At 31.2% G+C, this 22,472-nt stretch overlaps 1 protein-coding gene across 5 annotated transcripts; it reads left to right on the top strand.

Moving 5' to 3' along the window:
* The first annotated feature begins 725 nt into the window (after positions 1-725).
* Positions 726-22,410, top strand: LOC105432811 (glycerophosphocholine phosphodiesterase GPCPD1). Of its 5 annotated transcripts, none has more exons than XM_089083822.1 (15): positions 726-1,031; positions 10,858-10,976; positions 11,088-11,284; positions 11,624-11,793; positions 11,906-12,084; positions 12,260-12,397; positions 12,474-12,584; positions 14,215-14,368; positions 14,725-14,878; positions 15,008-15,233; positions 16,044-16,118; positions 17,074-17,229; positions 17,310-17,737; positions 17,882-18,023; positions 18,385-22,410. In XM_089083822.1, the coding sequence occupies exons 2-15, from the start codon at positions 10,938-10,940 to the stop codon at positions 18,655-18,657; spliced, it is 2,442 nt and encodes an 813-aa protein (XP_088939948.1). In that variant the 5' UTR covers positions 726-1,031; positions 10,858-10,937; the 3' UTR covers positions 18,658-22,410. The 5 variants fall into 5 exon arrangements, with proteins under 5 accessions (XP_088939948.1, XP_088939951.1, XP_088939950.1 ...); XM_089083824.1 differs by lacking the exon at positions 726-1,031 and adding an exon at positions 8,271-8,536 and having other exon boundaries at positions 18,334-18,473; XM_089083821.1 differs by lacking the exon at positions 726-1,031 and adding an exon at positions 8,273-8,536.
* The last annotated feature ends 62 nt before the right edge of the window (positions 22,411-22,472 follow it).

The following is a 22,472-nucleotide window of genomic DNA, read 5'->3' as shown; positions in this document are numbered from 1 at the left end:
AAGCGTCGCAAGCAACTCGGAAAACAACGTGTCGTAAATAAGAGCGGATCGAAGTCTGCAGCTGCGAAAATACAATAGAAATTTTTAAATTATCAGCCCGACTCCGCGCACGTCGACAGGTTTCAAAAGTCGGACTCTGAGAAAAGTGGTATGGTATTTTTCACGGTGAGTCCGAGCACGATAAGAGGAATAAGGATACGTGAAATTAAAAATAGGAATAGAGAATTAAATTTGGATATATAAGACTCCATGCACAATCAGATATTATCATTGTGGACGAAAAGAATTTTCTGTTTCTAATTCTTTGTATTTAATTTCCTTATTCCCGCTCATTGTGTTTGAGCTCAAACACAACGGTACACAATACAATCGACTTGTACCGCCCGGCGCACCGAGATAGCACCTGAGGGGTATCTTTCTTCCGACTGGGAACATCAATATATCGACGTTCATAATCCGGGGAGGTACCGCGATATTTTTATAACATCGGAACTTTCTCGCCGATATCATTCGACGTCGACGCCCATCTATACGCATGTACGTAATGCGATTACAGGGCATCCCTAGAAAGTCGGCACGATTTACTTCACTTTCGTCTAGGGCCACGTAGATTTGTACTATATAGAGAAATGTCGACGTCACGACATTCGCGACGTGTAATCGAAAAGAGCGGTAGAGGGGAAGCGGAATGCCGAGCGTTCGAGTAAAACGATCGAGAAGCGAAAGCCAGTAGCACTCGAGCGTCCACGCGCGTCGGAACGTTTAAAGCGATCGGTTATTCCCTCTTTTTTTAATTTCTTCTTTTTCTTTTTTCTTTTTTTTTTTTTCCCCCGCCTCCGCGTTCGTTCGCGACTCCAATTCCGGAGATCGAGATTCCGATCGAGAGAGACAAATTTGTTCCCGAAAAAAAAAATAGGAGCTCGTACGTTGAACGCGGATCGGAAAGATCGGCGATGATCGATTGCAGTGTCGCAGCCCGGTGCGCAATGCAGCCTGCCGGAAGTTAACACGTGCGCGAGCTATTTCTGCAGGTAAGTGTGGGACCGAAGCTATCAAGTAAATCGGATAAATCGAATAAAATTAACGGAAGCTGTCGAGGGAAAGACAATCGCGCGAAAGACATCGTTCTCGAGACATCTTTCGTCGATATTTGAAAGGTATTTGATTTTGAACGTTTCTTGCATATTTTCACATAAAAGTTCTGTTGAAGAAAAGGGGTGTTTAATACCGTGATGAAGAATTAAATTGCGCTTGTTTTGTATGTCGGTACGATTTCGAAATGAACAATTTTTGACGCGCTATAAATACGCCATTTGAAAACGGGTGAATTTCTCAATGGACTTTGAACTCTCACGAGAAAATAGATCGCAGCTGATCGCTATAAACAACTTTCTCAATTGTACGTCATGTGATTGACGATAACAGTGTTCCGAAATCCCCACCGTGTCATCGTTCTAATTACGACATAGATATAAAACCCGGATATTTGAGTTTATACTGGAATTACAGTTTTTACGACCAGTCAAGAACAACAGAAAGGAATAGAAACAGGAATTTAATTCCATAAAAAAAAAAAATTATTTAGCTTTGCATTCCTATAAAGATAAAAAAATAATTGTTTATTTTTTATAAAAACTTTTTAATTATGTTTTTATTAAGCCATTAAATATTTACTAAAAGAATATTTTTTAAACGTTAATATTTATTTAAAAAATAAAATTATCGATTTATTTAATTCAATTAATAAGACATTTTGATATCGATATAAACTTATTTTAAGTTTTATAAAAAAATATTTTTGTCATATAACTATGAAGCACAAAACTGTATAACATCATTTAAAAGCATAAGAAATTTTAAGATTTAAATAAAGAAATAAATTATTTTTTATCAACAAATAAATTTAATTTGGAAAAGGAATCGATTATCAAGTGTATACATATACATATATAAGAAATATGATATCCCATATCAGCACTAATGTTCAAAAAATATTCTAAAGATATTTGAACATCTAGAAACGTCTCTCTTTCGAATATTTGTGCTGTATGGGGCTATAAATAAAAAAGAAGTTCAATTACCTCGAGATTTTTTCTCGTCTAATTTTAACACTTTTCTTAAACTATATGTTCTTCCGCTGCGAAAAAGTTTGCAGGAAACTCTGAAAAGATATTTAACTACTAGAGAAAGTTTTGGACATAAATTCCACGTTAATATATCTTTACGTGTCGAAATATTTTTACTGAATAAAAAGAGGAAGGAAGCATCCTTTCGATGTTTCTGTGAAAGCATTAGAACGTGAGCGTGAAAAATTTCAACTGAGTTTTGGACGAGTAAAACTTCAATATTTCAAGTTTTCTGTCTCTCGAATAGCTTTTGTGAACATTATGAATAATTACATGATACATGAAAATAGAAATCGGAGAAAAGTTATCATATGAAGAAGAAAAATGCAACACATACAATTACCAAAACCTTCAGACAAGCATTTTCAGACTAGATCTTTAGAAAAAATTTTGAGAGAATCCATAACAGAAACTATAATAGCTGAAAGAGTGTCAAGTCTATTTTTCATTATGACCATTTTGATACTATCTGTGTAATCCAAGATGTCACAACTGAAACCTTCCATTTCAATTTTCACAAACATGTTATAATAAACATTTTTTTAGACTTTAAGTACAAAATCAATAATAATCATAAAGGACAATAAACATACAAAAATATAAAAAAAGCTTTATAGAATATTACTTGGCCGTTATAACTTAAATAATGATTTTAAATTTTAATATTTATTTCGAGAATGTAAATTTCAAATCGATCCAAAAAAAGCAGAATAGCATTTCGTTTGACACATCGAATTGCATACAAAAAATGCAAAAGATCGAAATCGGAAACGCGACGTAAAAAACATGAAGAATTGTTGCGAAATACCACATTTCTCTTGTTCGCATAAATATATCATTCTATATCGATCACAAAATAAGAATAAAGTGTGTATATCGAAAACAAATGACGTAACAAAAATATATTTTTCTATTGCGACAACAAGTCAGTTCAAGGTATCAAAATAACTATATATTATCGATATCGTAAGACTTTACTTCTTATTAATTAAATAGTGAACGGAATACATTAATCGTGGAAAGTGTTTTTTTTTTTTTTTCAACATTTCGACAGCGTAAAATATGAATAGAATATCTACTAGAAATAAGTTTTCTAGTAGATATTTAGTTAGATTTAACTTCAATAGAAAATTTTTACTTGGTTTTCGTCATTTATCAATGTTGATTTTAACTTTAATGTAACTTAAGAGAACGAGCTCTCTTGTTTTATTCTGAAACGTTGATGAAGATCTTTGTAAAATATTTTACACTCTATATCTCTATAAAATTTTTTGCGCGTCAAATTCTTCAGCAACGGGAAAAAGAAAGTATAAGAGAAAAATTAACAAAGGATTATATATTTAAACTTTATCTTTACTGTATTATTTACATTTTCTGCTGAAATAAAGCGGTGTAAGCACCTTGTGCGTGGAAAAGTCATAAAAGCAAACATATGACTAACTCATCGCTTTTAATTATGTCATTATGATTATCACTGACAGTCAAGATGTTAACATCTCGAAAACATGATTAAACATGTTTATTCGCTGCATCCATCAGGCTCGAAGTTGCCGATATCTGACATGTTTGTGCTATATAACACGTTCATAGCATGAAAAATACGATCTCGCCACATCGTACTCACAATTAATTCGACACTTGACGTAAAGCCGATGCGCGTAATAGAACGATGGCAAATATTATTAGACGTCAGGATAATGCGTAAATGATGATAAATTGTTTTTGAGAGTAGCCGTAATGCGCTTGATAGGACTGAAATACATCATGTAAAAAAGAGACGCGATGAAAATTTACAGGCGTCAATGATACAAATAAAGTTAATAAACGCGAAAATCATGGGTCTCAAATATTAATCTTCATTCGAGAAAAATTACTTCAGTCATCAATCTTAAATCAATATCCATAAAGCATAAATATCCATTATTTTTTTTTAATATTAATTAAAAGCTTACATGTATCTCGCAACATGCCTGCATTTCAAAATTTTTCTTATATATATGATACATATGTCCCCCCCCCTCCCCCAGGAATTTTATGAAAATAAAATATCTCAGATATTTCTGTGTGAAATTCTTTCTCTTTTTTTTCGCTTTTTACAAAACATTCATTTTGATTGCCTATTTTGATATTGTTTTTTATGAAAAAAAAAAAAAAAAAAAAAAAATTGTTTACAATATCTCTATGTGTAGAAATCTAAATGTTTCTAAGTGATTTCATCATATATTATCGCATGGAGGAGCTCCCGAGGGGAAAATGTTTTCGAACTTCCTGTAGAATATCCCGGAAACATTTCGTAGGGAATGTCCTATCAACCTTAATGATCCTTCTTCACGCCACTTTTGGCCCCCTCGCTCGTAATTCGAATGTCCTTATCACGCTGACACGCACGCTGTAATGCAATGTGTGTATATAGCTATGTCTCGCTGCGATTTGACCGCGGCATTTCGATACGCTTTCCATTTAGATCGGTAGCAAACCACACTCGCGTTACACAAAATAATTCGCATTCGTGATGTCACGTGCGTATCACGCATGATAAATGAAGACTTGGTTCAACATATTCATTACATTCCTATTGTATTTACATTACAAACATCAGTTAGATCTCGGCAATGGTGAATATTTGCGCCACACAGATCGTACACATGTGAGCAATTTTATTTTTAGAGAGAGAGAGAGAGAGAGAGAGAGAGACATAGCAAAATTCAAGTCCTTTTTATTTAAGTATTTATTTATTTAGGCATTTCAAAAAATGCAAAAATTTTCTATACAGCTCTATAGTTAGACATGGTTATTATCTCATGTTGAAACCTTCTATTTATAAAAGTAACATCTTCTGTAAATTTTACAGAAGATGTTACTAATAGAAATTTTACTAACATTAATAATAATATAATAATTGAAGGGATTTAATGTTTTTATAGTTTTATCTTGTAAAGAGATAGATTGTACTTAGAAAAAATTAATACATTTATGAAAAATTTCATTTTTTAAAGAGAAAAAAAGGGATATATATATAGTAAAACTCAAGCTTAAACTTTTATCTAACATTTTATATAATTTACTTTTTTCGAAAATTGCAGAAAATTTTTGTCTCTGTATATAGCTCTATACTTAGATGGCGATTAGCTCATTCTAAGTTTTTTATTTTATAAAAATAGTATTTTTTATAAACATTTTTTACTTACGTTTATTAATAATGACGCAGCAATGAGGAGAATTTAATCTTTTTATATTCTTTTTTTATAAAAAGAGACTGTATATAATAAAATGTTAAAAATCTGCAGATTCAATATCCACAAGTTAATACATAAACAGATCGTAACATGAGATATAGGTCATAATTAGATATACAAAATGTTGATGAGAAAATTGATCTGTGTGTTTCCAATTTTCAATATTAAACACCTTTAAATTTGTCGTTATATAATACCATATCTATCTCAATATAAAGTAAATACTTGAGATTAAATAAAAGTTAAGATAATTTTGCTATTTGCTTTCAGTCTTGCGGTTTAATTCGCGGAAAGACATTCACTTCCCAACATTCATAATCTATAATTAGATATTATTAACTAACATTACAACATCGCGATATCCAAGGAAAGAAATTTCTTTCTCCAAGAAAAGAATTTCCTTCTCCCTATCAAACTGATTAGAGATTAAATATTAACGAAGTATCGTGTACTGTAACATAAATCGACACGTTATTATTTTTACATTTTTAAAGGTAAATCCGTATTCTTCCTTTTCTCTTTTGAAAATATTATATCTTTTTTCGATATCTCTATAACGATAGTTATGCTCAATGGTAGTCACCAAAAGCACGTACAAGATAACTTTTTATAACATTATACAATTCACATGATATCGCTGATCGTTGCACGCCGATCACGTTTCCTTGCTCGAACATGCAGCGCTCCACTTAATGCGTACAGTTTTTATAACGAATCGCTTTCCTGTCGTGCATTTACTTTCTAGCAGGTATAATCGAATGACTTTGGAAAACTTTTTTGCAGTAACGTGCAAGAACGTCTCGTCCTAAAATCTTGGGTTGGCGACAGTTGGATAGGCTACTACTTGAAAGAAATTGAATGTAGCCAAAATAAAAAGAAAACAAATTGAAAAGAAAGTGGAACCCTACAGATTCGTCGGCATAACATAAATGGTTTAAAGAAATATTATAAGCAGCTTAAAGAATAACAGAATTTTTTCAAATATCCTTTTTGTAGTTTTAGAAAATGCGCACTGTTTGTTAACCAAACAAGAAACGTTATAATTCTTGTCTTTGTATTCTTTATATTCTTGTCTCATATATTTTTTTACTTATTTAAATATGCCCGATGTCGTCAATGTATTCCATTTTCATATATTTCTAAAATTACATTATAAATATTTACTTATCATATTTACTTCAGATCATTGTTTCTAAGAAGCATTGTTTCTAAGGATGACTTTGATTCAATCTCCCCTTAACATAATTGACAATTAATTCAATTGATACAATTGGTTGAAAACAAAATTTCTAGCTATATATAATTATTTCTACCTTGATTTGCAAGAATAGTAATTAAAGTCCATTAATTAAAAATTAAATAATAAAATTAAGAAGTCACTTTTAATTTAATTTAATTCAACATTTTTTACTTCTTTGAATACTAATATTATTTTTTTACACAATTTTCTTTTTCATACAATTGTAAACATTAAATTGTTAGTTCAATCAAAGATAAACATAGGAGATTAATAAACTTAGTTAAATGAAAAGAGATATTTAAATATATACGAAAAATAATATTTCTATGTTATTTCATATAACTTAATTTACAAAATATTAAATTTATTTAATATTCTATATTGTAATTGTTTTATCCTTTAAAGTAATCTAATTTTTAATAAATACAACATTTTAATTTAATATAAACAATGATTTTTTAATTTAACTTATTATTAAATTAATTTTAACTAAATTAATTTTTTGTTCATACAACTTTTAATATAAATTACTCGAGTTAATTTTATATGTTATTAATTTCAATTTAATTTAAAAAAAATTAACTTATCTAATCTTGATTACTTAACGCATTAATTTTTCAATTAAGTTAATCAAAACTCTTGAGCTCAATTTTATACAATTTAAAATAATCTATGTAATGAGTCACATTACATTACCAAATAGCATTTTATGTGTAATATTAATTTTAATTTGTTTATTTTTTATTTTAATTTATTTATTTTATTATATTTTAATACATTAATGTCTTAATATATCAGGATCTTTAATGCCTGATGTATTAGCATACAGTTCTATTTGTAATTTTATATGCAGTTCATATATTAATTCTCCGATAAATTTAAATTTATACAAAAAGATATTAATAATCTGGCGTATTTTAATGCACATATAATAATAATGATAATAAAAAACTTGAACATATAAATACTTTCACATATAGTACAGTTTTTATATAAAACATAATCGAATATGTAAAAAATATATAAAATTTACTTTTAAGTTATTTTCTACATCAGAATTTTCACATGCTATTAAGATTTATATATATATATATATACATATTTTTTTTACCTTTTGCAGCGAAAAGATCACAAACAGATTTTATTCTAAATTCTAATGCGAATTTAAATTATCTAAGGCGAACTTTTAACATTAGAAGTGCCAAATGATAATTTTTGACTCTTCTTATTTTTTTAAATTCATATTTTTCTGGTTTTAGGATTTTAAATTTTCTGAATATTCCAACAGAATAAAGAAAGTTAATTAAAAATAAATGAAAAATTGAACTGAAAATTGTAAAATTATTCAGAATTAAGATACTTTTAATGTGAAAAAGAAATTAATTTAACAAATAGAAATAGTTAGAAATAATCGTTTAGTACCTGTAGTGTTAACAATCTAATTTTTATAAAAAGTAGCTCAAAGTAAAATACAAATCGTGCCCAATACAATCGTCGAGAAATAAATTTGTGGCTTGGCAACTTAAAATAGGGAATTCGTACGGCGTCTGATTGCAGAAATTGCTAATTCTAGGGACTTTGGCCGGTAATACGCTTTACCTTTGGAAACAAATTTTTCTATTGGAGCACGACCTCCCTTCTACGGTCGGAGTCCATAGTCCACGATAGTTTGTCTATAGATGAGGCTCCCTAGGTTGTCATCATCCGCCATCGTGCATTTCCATGTCAGCGTGTCGTGCGTGCGGAACGTTTTATTTCGTGCGAGGCGAGGGCTACGATCGGGTTACGATTATGTCGAGTACCGTGAAGAATTCGGAACGATTGCCGCAGGCGTTCGTTAAATAACGCGAGTCGTCGAACGGCAAGCGACGACGGGATCACGCGAGGTCAGCCGAGGACGGGCTCCTGAAACGAGATCGAGACTCTTCCACATCGTAAGTAGCGTGTTCATTATTAGAGCAACGTGTTTCTCTGGAACAGCGTCGCGGAAAGAAAACGAGAACGCAAGATTTTGAAATACCTGGGGTACCAAAGAGTACGCAGGAAAACGCAAGGATTATATCTCGTCGACAGCGTCCGGCTGACGATAGTTCTGTGCTATGTGCGGCATGTCAGTCAATAGTCAACTCTCGGAAAATGAAAATCTATTTTTTTTCTACCTTGGCAAATTCTTGTCTCTATTGAGTACAAAGTACAAGCGAAAACCTTCGCGCGAGAGATCGCGCTTTCTACGAAGCTCCAAAGTACGTCGCTGCGTTATAGAAGAAATTTTCTCTTCTCTTTCTGTTCTCAAGCTGTGGCTGAACAACGAACATATGCCGTTATGAACGACGGTAATCATTGTCACTCTTGGAATCTCAGCGAAATGGCTGACTTGCGAGTTTATGGCAATATTTGTGCTCACTGTCTTGTATCCTAAATTACAGAGCTATGGAGTCTCAAATTAAAAAATTCTTCTCGTCATTGATTACAAACCATTATATAATGACAAAAATATTTCTAACAACTTTATTATATATATATATATATATATATATATATATATATAAAACAAAGATGTAATATCCACAATAATATTGTCTCAATAATATTTGTTCTTGAAACTCTAAGTTGCCCATTGTATTGAGACTCACATTTCTACCAGTGTCCATTAATTTTACTTTGCTTTATTCTTTATCGCTTCTCAGAACTATAACTATAAAAAATAAGTAAATCAAACCGGGATTAAAGTTAATCAACGTTACTAAAGGTAATGGAGCAAAAAATGAACGCTGAATAGAGAGAACGTTATCCCCATGGAGGAGGAAGAAAAGAAAAAAATATGTCGTTTTCGTTCGTGAGAGGAAACGGATGTACGCATACGCACACGTCCACAAGCGATATTTTCCCTCGATCATCGAGTCGCCGTCTTTCCGCGAGCGACGCAGAGAAAGCTGCTCGCGAATCCAATTATCGTATTCTTTGTGTTCATGTTGCGTCGTGCCGTAGCGTGCCGAGAACATCCGATCGGGAGAAACATCGGTATTCGACCTCGAAGGCGATCGCGCGACGACGGGGTCGGCTGTGTCACGTTATTGCAAAAACGATCCCACAAGCCATAGCCACGTCGACGAGCGAAAAAGACTCATTTTTTTCACGGTTGAATATTTTTTCGTTCCTCTTACATCTGTCTCTGCCAATGTAAATTAACTGTAATCTCAATTTAATTTATTTTGTATCTTCTTTTCAGTTCTTAGAAAAATATAAGGAATATATATTAAAACAAGCTTAAAGAAGAATTTATATTAGAAATGGATATCATATACGTTTCCTTTCCTTTTGATTATATACTTATATATCTTATTTTAATTGTAAAAATTTTGTATATTTGTTATTCCGTGTATTAGTTAACATTATTTTGCATACTATTAGTAATTTTAAAATCAAGTTTTAATTTGATTCAGTGATTTAAAATGAAAAGGGAAATATATTTGTACATATTTATATTATATTTAAGTGAATATTTTTACATTCCCAAATATTTATTTAAACAATTTGTTTTTTTCTTTTATTCAAGTATAATATAGCACAGTTGTAAAGAATAAATTTCTTATATCAAAAAAAAATTTTAACTAAGGTTGATGTTAATCCGCTTGACATCAGGTTATTCCACAAAATTATCTTATATTTCGATAAAACGTATGTAAATCTGATTGTTTCGAATATGTGTACGTGAACTTGCGAATAATTTGCAAAACGTGCATACACTTAATCTGTAGGAAAAAGAGAATAGAAAATGAAATGTGATATAGTAAACTGTAAACAGGCTTACATCATGAAAAAGTTTATCACTGGTTAGTCATATGTGATAATTTATTTGATCCAGTGTGGGAATTTTTAGCGAGACGATTCTCAGATGCTCTCTTCTGAGTATACTGCATTTATTTTTATGAATCATTTTCAATATGAAGTATATGACTATTGATACAACAGAATCTCTATACAAGAGATTAATGAAGAATTTTATAATATAATTTCATTTTATTGTTATGAAAAATTGAAATTAAATGAATTAAAAAATGAAAGATATTTATTAGTTTGTTCATTTCTATTGTTGCAATTGATAACTAAATTATCACATAAAATAAAAAATTGTAGAAAGATTTTATAATTTTAACTGAGCAACATACATAATCGTATGTCTTGAAATATAAAAAATTAAAGATACATAATTTTAAGAAGAACATATTAATAAGGACCGAATATATTTTTTTAGGGAGAGGAAGCAAAGAAGAAATTGAACAGTTACTTCGTAAATCTATCATTACCGAAGTGGCGGCCGAACAAAGTTCCAATATGAGGGGCTCTAAAAGAGACTGGATTTTTAGAATTCAGGTAGAATTTATGTTGAATGTTTTTTCTTTAATATACTTGTATAGATATTTCAATAAAAAACAGATATTTTATTCTGCATTTACATTTATGATTGTAATATGTTTTTAAAAGGTATCCAACCTGGAAAAAAATGAAGTTGTTTATGTGGTTGGAAATCTACCTGAGTTGGGTGCCTGGAATCACAATCAGGCCATCCTAATGTCACAAGAACATAACAACCGGAGAGAGTCTCCTATACTATTGGATAACAGCAGCGGGGATTTCTATAGCGATGATGGAGACAATGCAGCGGATGGCATATTTGAAGAGTAAATATATACATAAAAAATATTATTTTTTTTAATCACGGAAATGATATAAACTCTTTTCTTATATATATTTTCTTTCTTCTTTCTTTATTTAAAGAAAAATGTATATTAGTCATTTCATATATTAATGATTAGCATTAAACGTTATTCATAATTTAAAAAGAAATCAATTTTTATAATTTGATATAAAAAGAAAATATACTTATATATTTCTATTTAAATAAATATTTTTATTTTTACGAATATTTAAAGCATTTATTTTTTCTTTTCTTCGAGTCATATAAATATTAGTATGTTTATTATGCTTACATTATGTATTACAATGCAAATATATTTCAGAGATGGACAAATATTCTCACAAAAGGTTGCTCTTCCCATCGACGCTAATATCGAATTTCGATATTTTATAGCTGTCATTTGCCAATCGAACGGCACTAAAAATTCGGCCAAAACTTTAATTATCCGCAGATGGGAAACTCATATGACACCACGTTTAATTAGTAGAAATAGTACGTTTCTGTTAATATCTTTATGATGGTACTTTAGATATCAAATTTATATTGCAAACTTAAAGAGATTTAAGTTTTATTATGAATTATAATCGAGTAATCTATTTTGCAGCACCAAGCAATTTTGACAGTGATACTTTGCCAGATCCTGACAAATTTGGCTATCATAATAATTATAGCAAAATTGAACGAGGTTGGCTGACAGATGAAACTGTGATACAATTTAAACTTTTTAACAATGCTATTAAATTCTGGAAGAACCGGCTACAAAACAAAAAAGTTCATATTAAGGTATAATTTATTCTATATCTCCATTTTTTTAATTTTCTTTTTTTTTTCTTATACATTTTAATCTTAAAATAGAAAATCGATAAAGTGATCATTTTCAAGATGATATTAAATATTTTTTTTCCACAAAATTTTATTTTTAAAACATATAATAACTTATTTTTTATTTATGTTACAGATGACACCTGTAAATCTAGTTAAACATAATTCTTTAGAACTACAGCAGTTTGGAGGTGACTGTATAGATGATAGTCTTTCTATGGATACACAAGATATTGTTGATCAACCCGCTTTTACCAGTATTACAGAAATAGCTGTAGGTGACAATTTCAAATATCTTACTATGTCAGTATTACGAATAAAATCAAACAATTGCTCATGTGTATTTCCAGGTGATGAATGATGAAGAGGCTAGATTCACGTTCCAGGAACAATTCGGCCGCCCTTACAATGAAGACGAATTTTTAATCTTCAATGTTGCCGTTCGGTATCCTGAAACAATCGTAAGTTTCCATGTAGATAGTTTCATCACAAGGCATCATGTTATATACACAATTATGTGAGAAGCTGGGATTTATTGCTTGCATTGCTTGCGATTTTAGTAATTATATTTGGTATGCAATTTCCTCCATTCTTCAACTATCAGTTCGTAATTTCATACAATCATTGCTTTTTCGATATTCGCAATATTTCCAATATGTCACAACGAAATCAAAAAAAATACACTGGCATTCTCCTTATTTGATCTTTGCCACAAAATTATTTACACATGCTGAAATTTTTGGAGAAGCCATGTGCAATATGATTGGTGAACAAAAAAATCGTTGGCACGGCAGAGCAATAAATTACTGGTTAGTGATGTGATTCACAAAACGAGCTGAGCACACTAAGAATACGCATTGACCATATCATATGAGTTTTCAGTAGACCACGAGTAGGCTGGCCACGTCTCCTCGCGCAACTTGTACGAATTACTTGGTAAACGATAATTAAACTTGTCCAGCAGCTATCTCCCTCCTCGGAAATGCCAGCAGCGACGGTGATCGCGCGGTGTCCGGTCCCGAGGAACACGAAGACGACCTGTTCAACTTGTACAAAAGCAAGACCTCTGGTGCAAATGATGATGCTAACATGCAATCTGATGTATCGATGCTAAGCATCGTCTACCACTTTACATCTGTGTCACATGACATCACACAGAGATATGATGGTTTTGATTGTCGTTCACCTTACCAGACCCATCCTTCGGCTGGCCTCTCGTAAATCGTCTCGTGCTTTTTGTTCTTTGTCAAAACTGTATATTGATGGATGAACAACAACAAATTATTGCGTTTGTTTGAACATTAAAACCTTGTTTTGTTACGTTATGTTTATATAACTATGTCTTGTCGATTTACGCGAGTTACAGCCATTCCGTAAACTCCTAAAAATGTTGCGATATCAACGCTATCACATCTCATATCCATCTGTGTGCGTCGAAAATGGTGAGATTCCCATCACTCCTATACCCTTTTAGTATATTACTAATATTTTCTAGCTCTGACCGACTTCTTCTGTACCGTACGTGTCACCGCAGTGCGGCCAATGCCAGAATCTATGCTGTCAGAATCTTCTGAATCTGAATTGCAAACGTTGCTGACTTGCTCTTTCTAATCTTTTTATCTTTATTTCGCTCTCTCGAAATTTAACATTGAATGATCTCGGCAGGTGTTGCGGAATACGCGTCACCAGGCAGTGTACAACGTTTAGCAATTATTGATCCGATTCATTATTAGATTACCAGAAATTTGTTGCTCTTGCCTACCAACGATTCAACTTTCAAAATTTCTACGCCGGAAGCTTCAGGCAACTTAGTTCATTAGTTCATAGTAGGATATGTGCTGAAGGAATATTCGCGAGATAATATCTTGTTGCCGAACAAATTCTAAAACAATACAAATCGTTTGTTGTGGCAAAGAAAGAAACAAAATTCTTAGTTCGAAAACTGAATTATCATTTGCCTGTCTTTAATAGAACGTAATTAATATTGAAGCGAAAAATGGATGAGCTAAAATTATATTGAAAGAAACATATTGGTGTTGTTCAAAATGTTAGGGTTTTTTCGATGAAACATTAAGTAGATTGTTTTTTCAGGGATACTTAGTGGACTACTACGTGTACAGCTCAAGGGGTTTCCCAGGAGAACCACCAAATCACATCGGTTTCAGCTACATCTTGCCGTGTGCTTTGCAACCGAGCGTCGGCCTTCTGACCGTACCAATTACCAGTACAAAACATAGACCTATTGGTAAATACTTATATTATAATTATATTACAACTTATATTATTACTTATATTATATTATAATTATATTATAATATAATACTTATATTATAATTATTATAAATATTATTAAATATTTGGTATCATGATTAAAAAGTATATGTTTGAACATATTTAAACTTTATGACGTATATAAATACGTACATAACAAACCATAAGATAATAACATAGTTCATTAACATAGGTCAAAATTTACTGAGGAATAAACGATTTAAATTAAAAAGTTAATTGATTAAATTGTATTTATATCTATATACAAAAAAAAATAATGTTTCATTTATGTTTCATTTTCTTATATTATTTTCTTTGCTTATATTATAGGTCAATTGACAGTAGAATACGTTGTCATAAAACCAATACCAGATCACCCATGGGACATGAACATTTCTTACGCGAAGCATTGGGAGCAGCGTTGGTCAGGCTTAGATGTAGGACACAGAGGACTTGGCACATCTTTCAAATTTGAAACAAAAAAGTGAGTTTTTATACACAAATATTATCTTATGTATGACAATTCCGTAATAGAAATTTCTATATTTATAATTTTCTTATGAAATTATTATATATTATATTCTAATCTTTGGAAAACAAAATATTTTTATAGCTGTGCTAATGTACGCGAGAACACGGTCGCATCTTTGAAGACTGCGTCATATCATGGTGCTGATATGGTCGAGTTTGATGTTCAGCTGTCGAAAGACTTTATACCTGTAATCTATCACGATTTTTATGTATCCATCTCGATGAAACGTAAAAAGCAGATAGAGGCAATGGACATGCTGGAGATACCCGTCAAGGATCTCACTTTAGAACAGCTCCATCTACTCAAGGTACTAATTAGTTACTCTTATGTCAATTAATTACAATACCTCTTATGTCATGCATTTTCATTTTCTGCATTTTTGAACATATACATATTTATTCCTATTTATTCTTATATTTATATGTTGTTACGATATAAATATATCAATTTTGTTGATAAATATAGTAATGTTGATTAATACAGTAATAATCTGTATGTGTATTTGACAATTGAGTTTTAAATAAACGTGTATGTTTTATATTTTTATAATACAAATTAATATTTATGGAAAATAATTATATGTTAAACTATATTTAGAGATTGTGATATTGTGCTTTTGGAACATACAATTAATTAAGTCAATGGAAGATCTTATACTACAAAATATTATAATATATTATTATTATTTAAAAAGATAAATCTAATTTTTAAAAGATGATAAAAAATATATTTGAGATTATATGTATTGAATGCTTATGTAATTGAATAATTATAAAATAATTATGAAAATATTGAAATTATTAAATTATGAATAATTATGTAATTGGAATTTCCCAGTCTAGATTATATTTTTTTGTTAATTAGTAAGTCTTCCATTAGCTTATTATTAATTAACAAATGCAACCATAGTTGTCATGTCACATTAGTTGAATGACAATGGGATATATCTTTACAGGAATGCTTCGCGTATCAATGTTTCGCTTTTTATGTCCATTTCATCTTAATAAAGGAAAAGTAGATTACTACGCAGGAGTATGTCATATGTGACCATCAGCTCATACACCAACATTCAAAAGTGACATGCTCTTTCGTATTTGTCTATTTTTTAATTCAACAGGATTATTATTACCCTGAAGACTCGTTGGGTAAGGTGCTCTATTTCGTTGATAAAGCTGAACAGGTTAACAGACTGGTGAGCTTTCATACCGCTTGTGCCGGCTAACTCGTCGCTAAAAATGTATAATCAGTAAAATGTATACTCATTCGATTTGCATGCTTTTTTTCAAAAGCAATACCAAGCAATCAAATCGATCAATATTTCGAATACTATTGCTATGAGAAATGATAATTCTTTCTCAATATGCAATATTATGCTTTTCTTAGAAGCTAAAATTGAATGTTTATCTCTTTTTCTCTATTTTCGGACATGAATTTCAATAATAAAAATTTTGCTGCAGTTCTAAATTAACGTCTATTTCTGATATTCATGTGACTCTCAATAGCAAAACTCTTTGATGCACAAATTTAAAACTGAGCGTCGCAATTAATTTCACATTTGCAGAACTTATTTTTTATCAAGTCGGTCCTATAAACAAAAAATATTCGATGAATATTCAGTCTGATAGCTTATAGTAAGTCCAGTAAAATCATTATACAAACGCAAAAGTAACATTCATGGAGTTGTTTCTAATATTTTTAAACAATTTATATTCTTAATAAAATTGTCAATCACCAGTTTCACTCCCTATACGACTATATATAAATGCTCACACTTTGAATTAATCCTCGTTCAAAGTGCGAAAATACAATTTCAGGACTGAGTAATAATATTAACGATAAATTATCGAGAGAGAAAAGATTTTATTAAAATATCTTTTCGAATATTGAAATGAAAATTTTTTTTTTTAATAATTTTTCTACAACTCAGTCCCAAAATGTTTCCAATGCATCTTGTACAATTTTATATGTTTATTATGGCATGCACTACTAATATGTCACAAACGGCACGAAATTAAAAAGATATATCTGCATAAAGCCAGTATGATTATTTTGTCTTGCTTTCTACATTCGTTACGTCAACGACAATATAATCAACTTTTACGATTAAAAGGACATTGTATACATTTTATTAATGAGATTTCTTTCAGGTTTATCACGTGGCCGAAGGCCGAGAGAAGAATCCAAGATTCTTTGATGAGGATTTGGAAGATCATCAACCTTTCCCTACGTTACAAACTGTGCTCCAAGAACTCGAACAGCACGTTGGGTGCAATATAGAAATTAAGTGGACTATGCAATTGAAGGTAAGAATATTTTTGTCAATATTCTTTTTTTCTGATATTAATTCTGATAATAATAGATTAAAGTTGATTTTTATCATCAGGATGGCACGTTCGAGCTCAATCATCCTTTCGATCTCAACATGTACCTAGATATTATCCTAAAAGTAGTATTAGAATACGGAGGCGACCGTAAAATCGTATTTTCTTCATTCAACCCGGATATTTGTGCAATGATCCGTCTTAAACAAAATAAGTATCCGGTAGTATTTTTAACGCAAGGCATTACATCAAAGTATCCGACTTATCACGACCCGAGATGCCAGACGATACCAATGGCGATGAGGCACGCGTTGGCCGCGGATATTCTAGGGATTAACGTCCATACTGAAGATATTCTTCGTGACCCATCCCAAGTTAAATTAGTTAAGGACGCGGGATTAATCATCTTCTGCTGGGGTGACGATAATAATGATAAGGATACTATTCAGTATCTGAAAAAACTCGGTTTACATGCAATCATATATGATAAGTAAGTAATATGATAAATATAAATCCAATATTCAAATCAAAAATTAATAATTAAATTTGAGATATTTGAGATATTAACTATTTCGTTTGAAATAATTTATTGTATGTATATGTATATATTTCACATTTTTACTATTATTTTTAGAATTGATGAATATAACGCGAAGGAAGTGAAGGAGAGTATATTCTTAGTAGATGCTAGAGAAAGTCAGAAGGAACTGATAGCCTTGGCACAATGCAGCCAAACCCCACAGACACAAATTTCTTCTCCCCTCAATACAGAAAAGGTAATTCTCTTTTGATAGGGAAGTCTTCATATACATATATATGAGAACATATTTAGAATATATATATATATATAGTAGATTATATCAGTAAAAATTTAATAAATAATTTAAAACTTCAGATATATTTGCAAATATATTTTTTGATATATTTTTATCTTGTATTACAATTTATCAAATTTAAAAGTTTAAATAAAAATAATAGAGAAATCATATTTCTTTTGAAAGTCACGTTTCTTTTTCATCGTATATTACAATATGTACAATTGAAGTCAAATTGTATAATATAACTAATATAAAATTTTTATCTCAGAAAAACGAAGCATAAAATATAAGTATTCAAATAATGATTCAAATGATTTAGGATTATTATCTGAATCGACCGTCGACAACCACATCACTCTTGAAGAACAGCATTGGCAGTGACAATATGTATTCCGTTTCATCTTTAAAATTGCCAACCAACTGCGAGGAAGAGAGCATAGAGATCAATGAGATGACTAAGGATTTCAGTGCCTGTGCAAATACTTTTGGCCATTCAGTAAAAACAAACGGCATCTCAGGAGTGATGTGTGGACAGTCGACTCCTCTACCGGAGTTTTATGGGGAAGACGAAGCGGCAAAGGATTGCCTTTGATGCTTTTCCTTTAAAAAACCCTTCTTTTCATGGTTTTGATGGAAAGGTATCACTAATAAGACTCCTATACTATGCGACAACAGAGATATATATATAAAACTTTTATAATTTATGATGCATTAATTGATAGACCGAATATTACCGAGGATTCGTCTGTACTTCTGAAATCTGCGAAACATATATAGATCATTATATAGATCATTATACAGACTAGTATAAGTAATTCGAAATCGAAAGAATCAATGTTGTTCTGAGATTTATCAAGACTTATCGATGTTAACATTTAACGTTAAATATGATTATATGATACATTCAATTGTCCAACTTATGTTACGTGCTCTAAAAAGGCATTCAGAATTAAACATATCTAAATAAATGTGAAATTTATGAGGTTTTTTTAAGAGATTTTAATAAATTTTACTTGATCATCAAATCATAGAACACCATTGATTGTTATTGCTGTAAAATATCGATATAATATGCGATGTGTGAAGGAAAATCATCCGATTTATTCTTCTCACAGTGTATATTGTTTCTTTAATTGTTCCATTTTCTCGCGCAGCGTATGTGGGAAAAAGTATGTAACCGGATACTCTTGAAGAAATTGAGAATCGATCCTTTAATGGGAATGATTTGGAAGTTCTAAATGTATTAAATTAGTAAATAATTCCAGTCATATATTTGCACCTTTTCAAGCTTTATTCATAAAAAATCTAATTTTCAGTCTATAAATGTTAAAGATCTAAAAATTGATATAAGTCTAAGCCAAAAAATCTAAACGTGCAAAGATTTAAATGTTCTAGTTTCTATACCCAAATATTGAAATCTAAGTATTTGAAGATTTAGGCATGTCAAGATCTAGAAATCTAAAGATCCGAATGTTTAATCTGATGATTCAACGATCTGAATGTCTGAAAACATAGGAATATAAGATTCTAAAATAGTTTTATTTATATTAGTTTTTTATTTAATTGCTAGATTCCTTGACATATTTCTTATAATAAAAATTTTTTTTAAATGGATTATTTAAATCCACTAGATACCGGCATACAACTATTTCCACGCGCTATATTGCATTCTAGAAATCTTTAATGAGGAGCTTCTCAGTACTAATGAATCCTGCGCAAGATGTAGAAAACGATTTTAACTCTCGTAAGTCTGCTCGCGGCGAGCTGATGCGGGAGTTATGTTTTTAGTACAAATATCTTCAGGTATATATCTTTATTTATAATCAGGAAGAAACCATTCTCTCCTCCCGTATCTCTTCCGCTATCGATTCGGATATAATTATAATATGCGAACGAGAAAAGGATAAAAATAGGGAAAAGAGCAAAGAAAAAAAGCGAGTCGCTCATATTCGAAGAACAAATTAATGCCATTAGTTGATACACTTTTTATGAACTGTCGAATGAAAAATCGCGCCGAATGCAAGAGCGAGTAATCGTGTTGCACCTTGAATTGCCTTTTCGACAGTATCTCAAGTTTTAAGATAAACTATTTTTCGTAATCATCTAGGAAGTATTTCATGTTCATTTATTTATGTCATCCAAAATGTGACAAATCACACGATTGTTTCATTAGTGCGAATGAAGAAAATAAAAATCGTGGAAAGAGCACGTATACATCTTTTTTTTTCTACCACATTTTCAATGCTAATAAATACACAGCTTTGCTTATTCTAAGTAATTTTGCGATAATGAATAATTTGCAATCTGTCGATGCCTAAATTGACGTCCGAGTCAGAGGCCAACTGGCTCGCTCAAGAGACTTGTAATCAGTAATGTTCTTTGACAAGAAAAAGTCCAGAGTGTACAGTCGGTCTCTTACCGATTTTTTTTTTTTTCTTTTGAGCACTAAGTGCGATCGAAGATGTTGAAGGCGTCATATATTTTCTAGCAAACAATCTCCCGAATACACCATATGTTCCTTCGAGAGAAAAATAATACGTTAACCCTTCAACCGATAGCTTCGTCCATCCATAGTTTAATGGCACGAACGAATCGAGCTCGTTTCGCACCGTCCGCTTCGACTTTTGATATCACGATTTTTTTTTTATTGAAGACAAGTGATACCTTTCGTCATAGACAATGGGAAGCCAACGTTTTGTCCTCAGAATACATAAAACTCTTGTTACAATGGAACATTTGATCGGACAGACTTATTCAAGACACATTTATCTGTCAACGCGATTGAAATTTACTCGATTATTAGAGTAAATTTATTGAGAAAATAATGATGAGTAAAATTGTATTATTGTCTAATGAGTCATTAGATTGTCATGTGACGCGAGAGAAAATTAATTAATTAAGGGATCTAGATAAGACAAATATAAACGGCAGCTTTGCGTCAACTAATCTCGCGAATGATGAGGTCCTTGGGATACCTATATATTAGAAATAATAATTATTACTATTATTATAAGCAAGATAATACTATATTAGCACTGTCTCGTAGTCAGTACTGTTATAATAATTTAATAATAATATTAAAGATTACTCTATGATAACGTAATGCTATTATGTTATTATAATAGTAGTATCGAGACAAGACCGAGACCGAGTTGACGCTTCGCAGCGCAAAGGGTTGATCTACCGGCTGAAGGGTTGAAGAAAACCAGACGTGCAGGCGGCACGCCGAATGTCTTTGTAAATTTTTCACGAGAAGGGTAACGCGCGTACCGCATTATGATAACAGAAAAAAAGAAGCTGTAAACAACTAACAGAGCGATTGTATCAATCGTCGAGACTCTGGCAATGTACAGTACATTTGTTCAAAGGATACTAAACTAATACACGATCTGTACGTTACTACAAGATCACGCCGCTGCACTATGCGGGAGTGGTATTATTCGTTCTCTTTCTTTTTCTCTTTTTTTTTTTTTTCAGTCTTATGGCGGAGACCGACCGTCCCTCTAAATCCTTTGCGTCCAACGCAAACAGCGATTATAAATGTCTCTCGCCGGACGAGTTACGAAACGAACAGTGCGAACACAACTAAACAAATCGAAAGGCTGAGAACGCTAAATAAATCGGGAGAATAGCTTAGACTTCTTAACGATGAATTATTTTTTATAATAAAATGTGTCAATGGCGAATACTGTAGTAACAGTACAACAGTGTAATATTAGCATTAATAAGCGTAAACGGCAAAGGGATAGCTTTCTGGAGAGGCTTAGAACTTAAAGGAATTATGGAATTCGAATGCAACGTATGTACATTTCGAGATAATGGTATAAATTCACGCTTTTATATACATAGAGAGAATTTAAATTTAAGACGGCAAAATCGCGGAATTAGCTTTAAGAATGAGAGAGTCCTATGCTAGTTTGAATATTTTTATAAAAACTTGATGTTTCCCAGCTTCGCTCTTTTGAATTTCTTACGATAAATATAAATATTCTATATCTGACGGAATGCGAGAAGAATGTCGAAAACAAATTCTTTTCAAATTTGTGATTCACAAGTCTCTATTGTATATTAACATATATAGTATGTATATACATAAGAAACGAATTATCTGTTTCCTTCCGCTTAAGTTCTGAGCAACTCCATGCGTCAGTTAGCGAACTTTAGAAGTTTTGCGAACTCGTGTTTCGGTCTCCGAACCGTTTTAAACTAAAATAAACTCCGAGCATAGTTAAGATTTCTAACAATTGTCTATTCCCCATATTGTTTATGTTGTACGACACAACGATTGAGAAGAACTGGAGTAATTTATTCTTGCCGAGATAATAAAATATTTGTATTATCAGAACATCTCTCGCTGTCGCGTGTTAATTCATTATTACTTAACTAATCCGATCTTCATCTTTTTTC

The sequence above is a fragment of the Pogonomyrmex barbatus genome, unplaced genomic scaffold, assembly GCF_055798465.1.
Source record: "Pogonomyrmex barbatus isolate J1 unplaced genomic scaffold, ASM5579846v1 scaffold8, whole genome shotgun sequence".
NCBI lineage: Eukaryota > Metazoa > Arthropoda > Insecta > Hymenoptera > Formicidae > Pogonomyrmex > Pogonomyrmex barbatus.
This window is presented reverse-complemented; position numbering and strand designations above follow the sequence as displayed.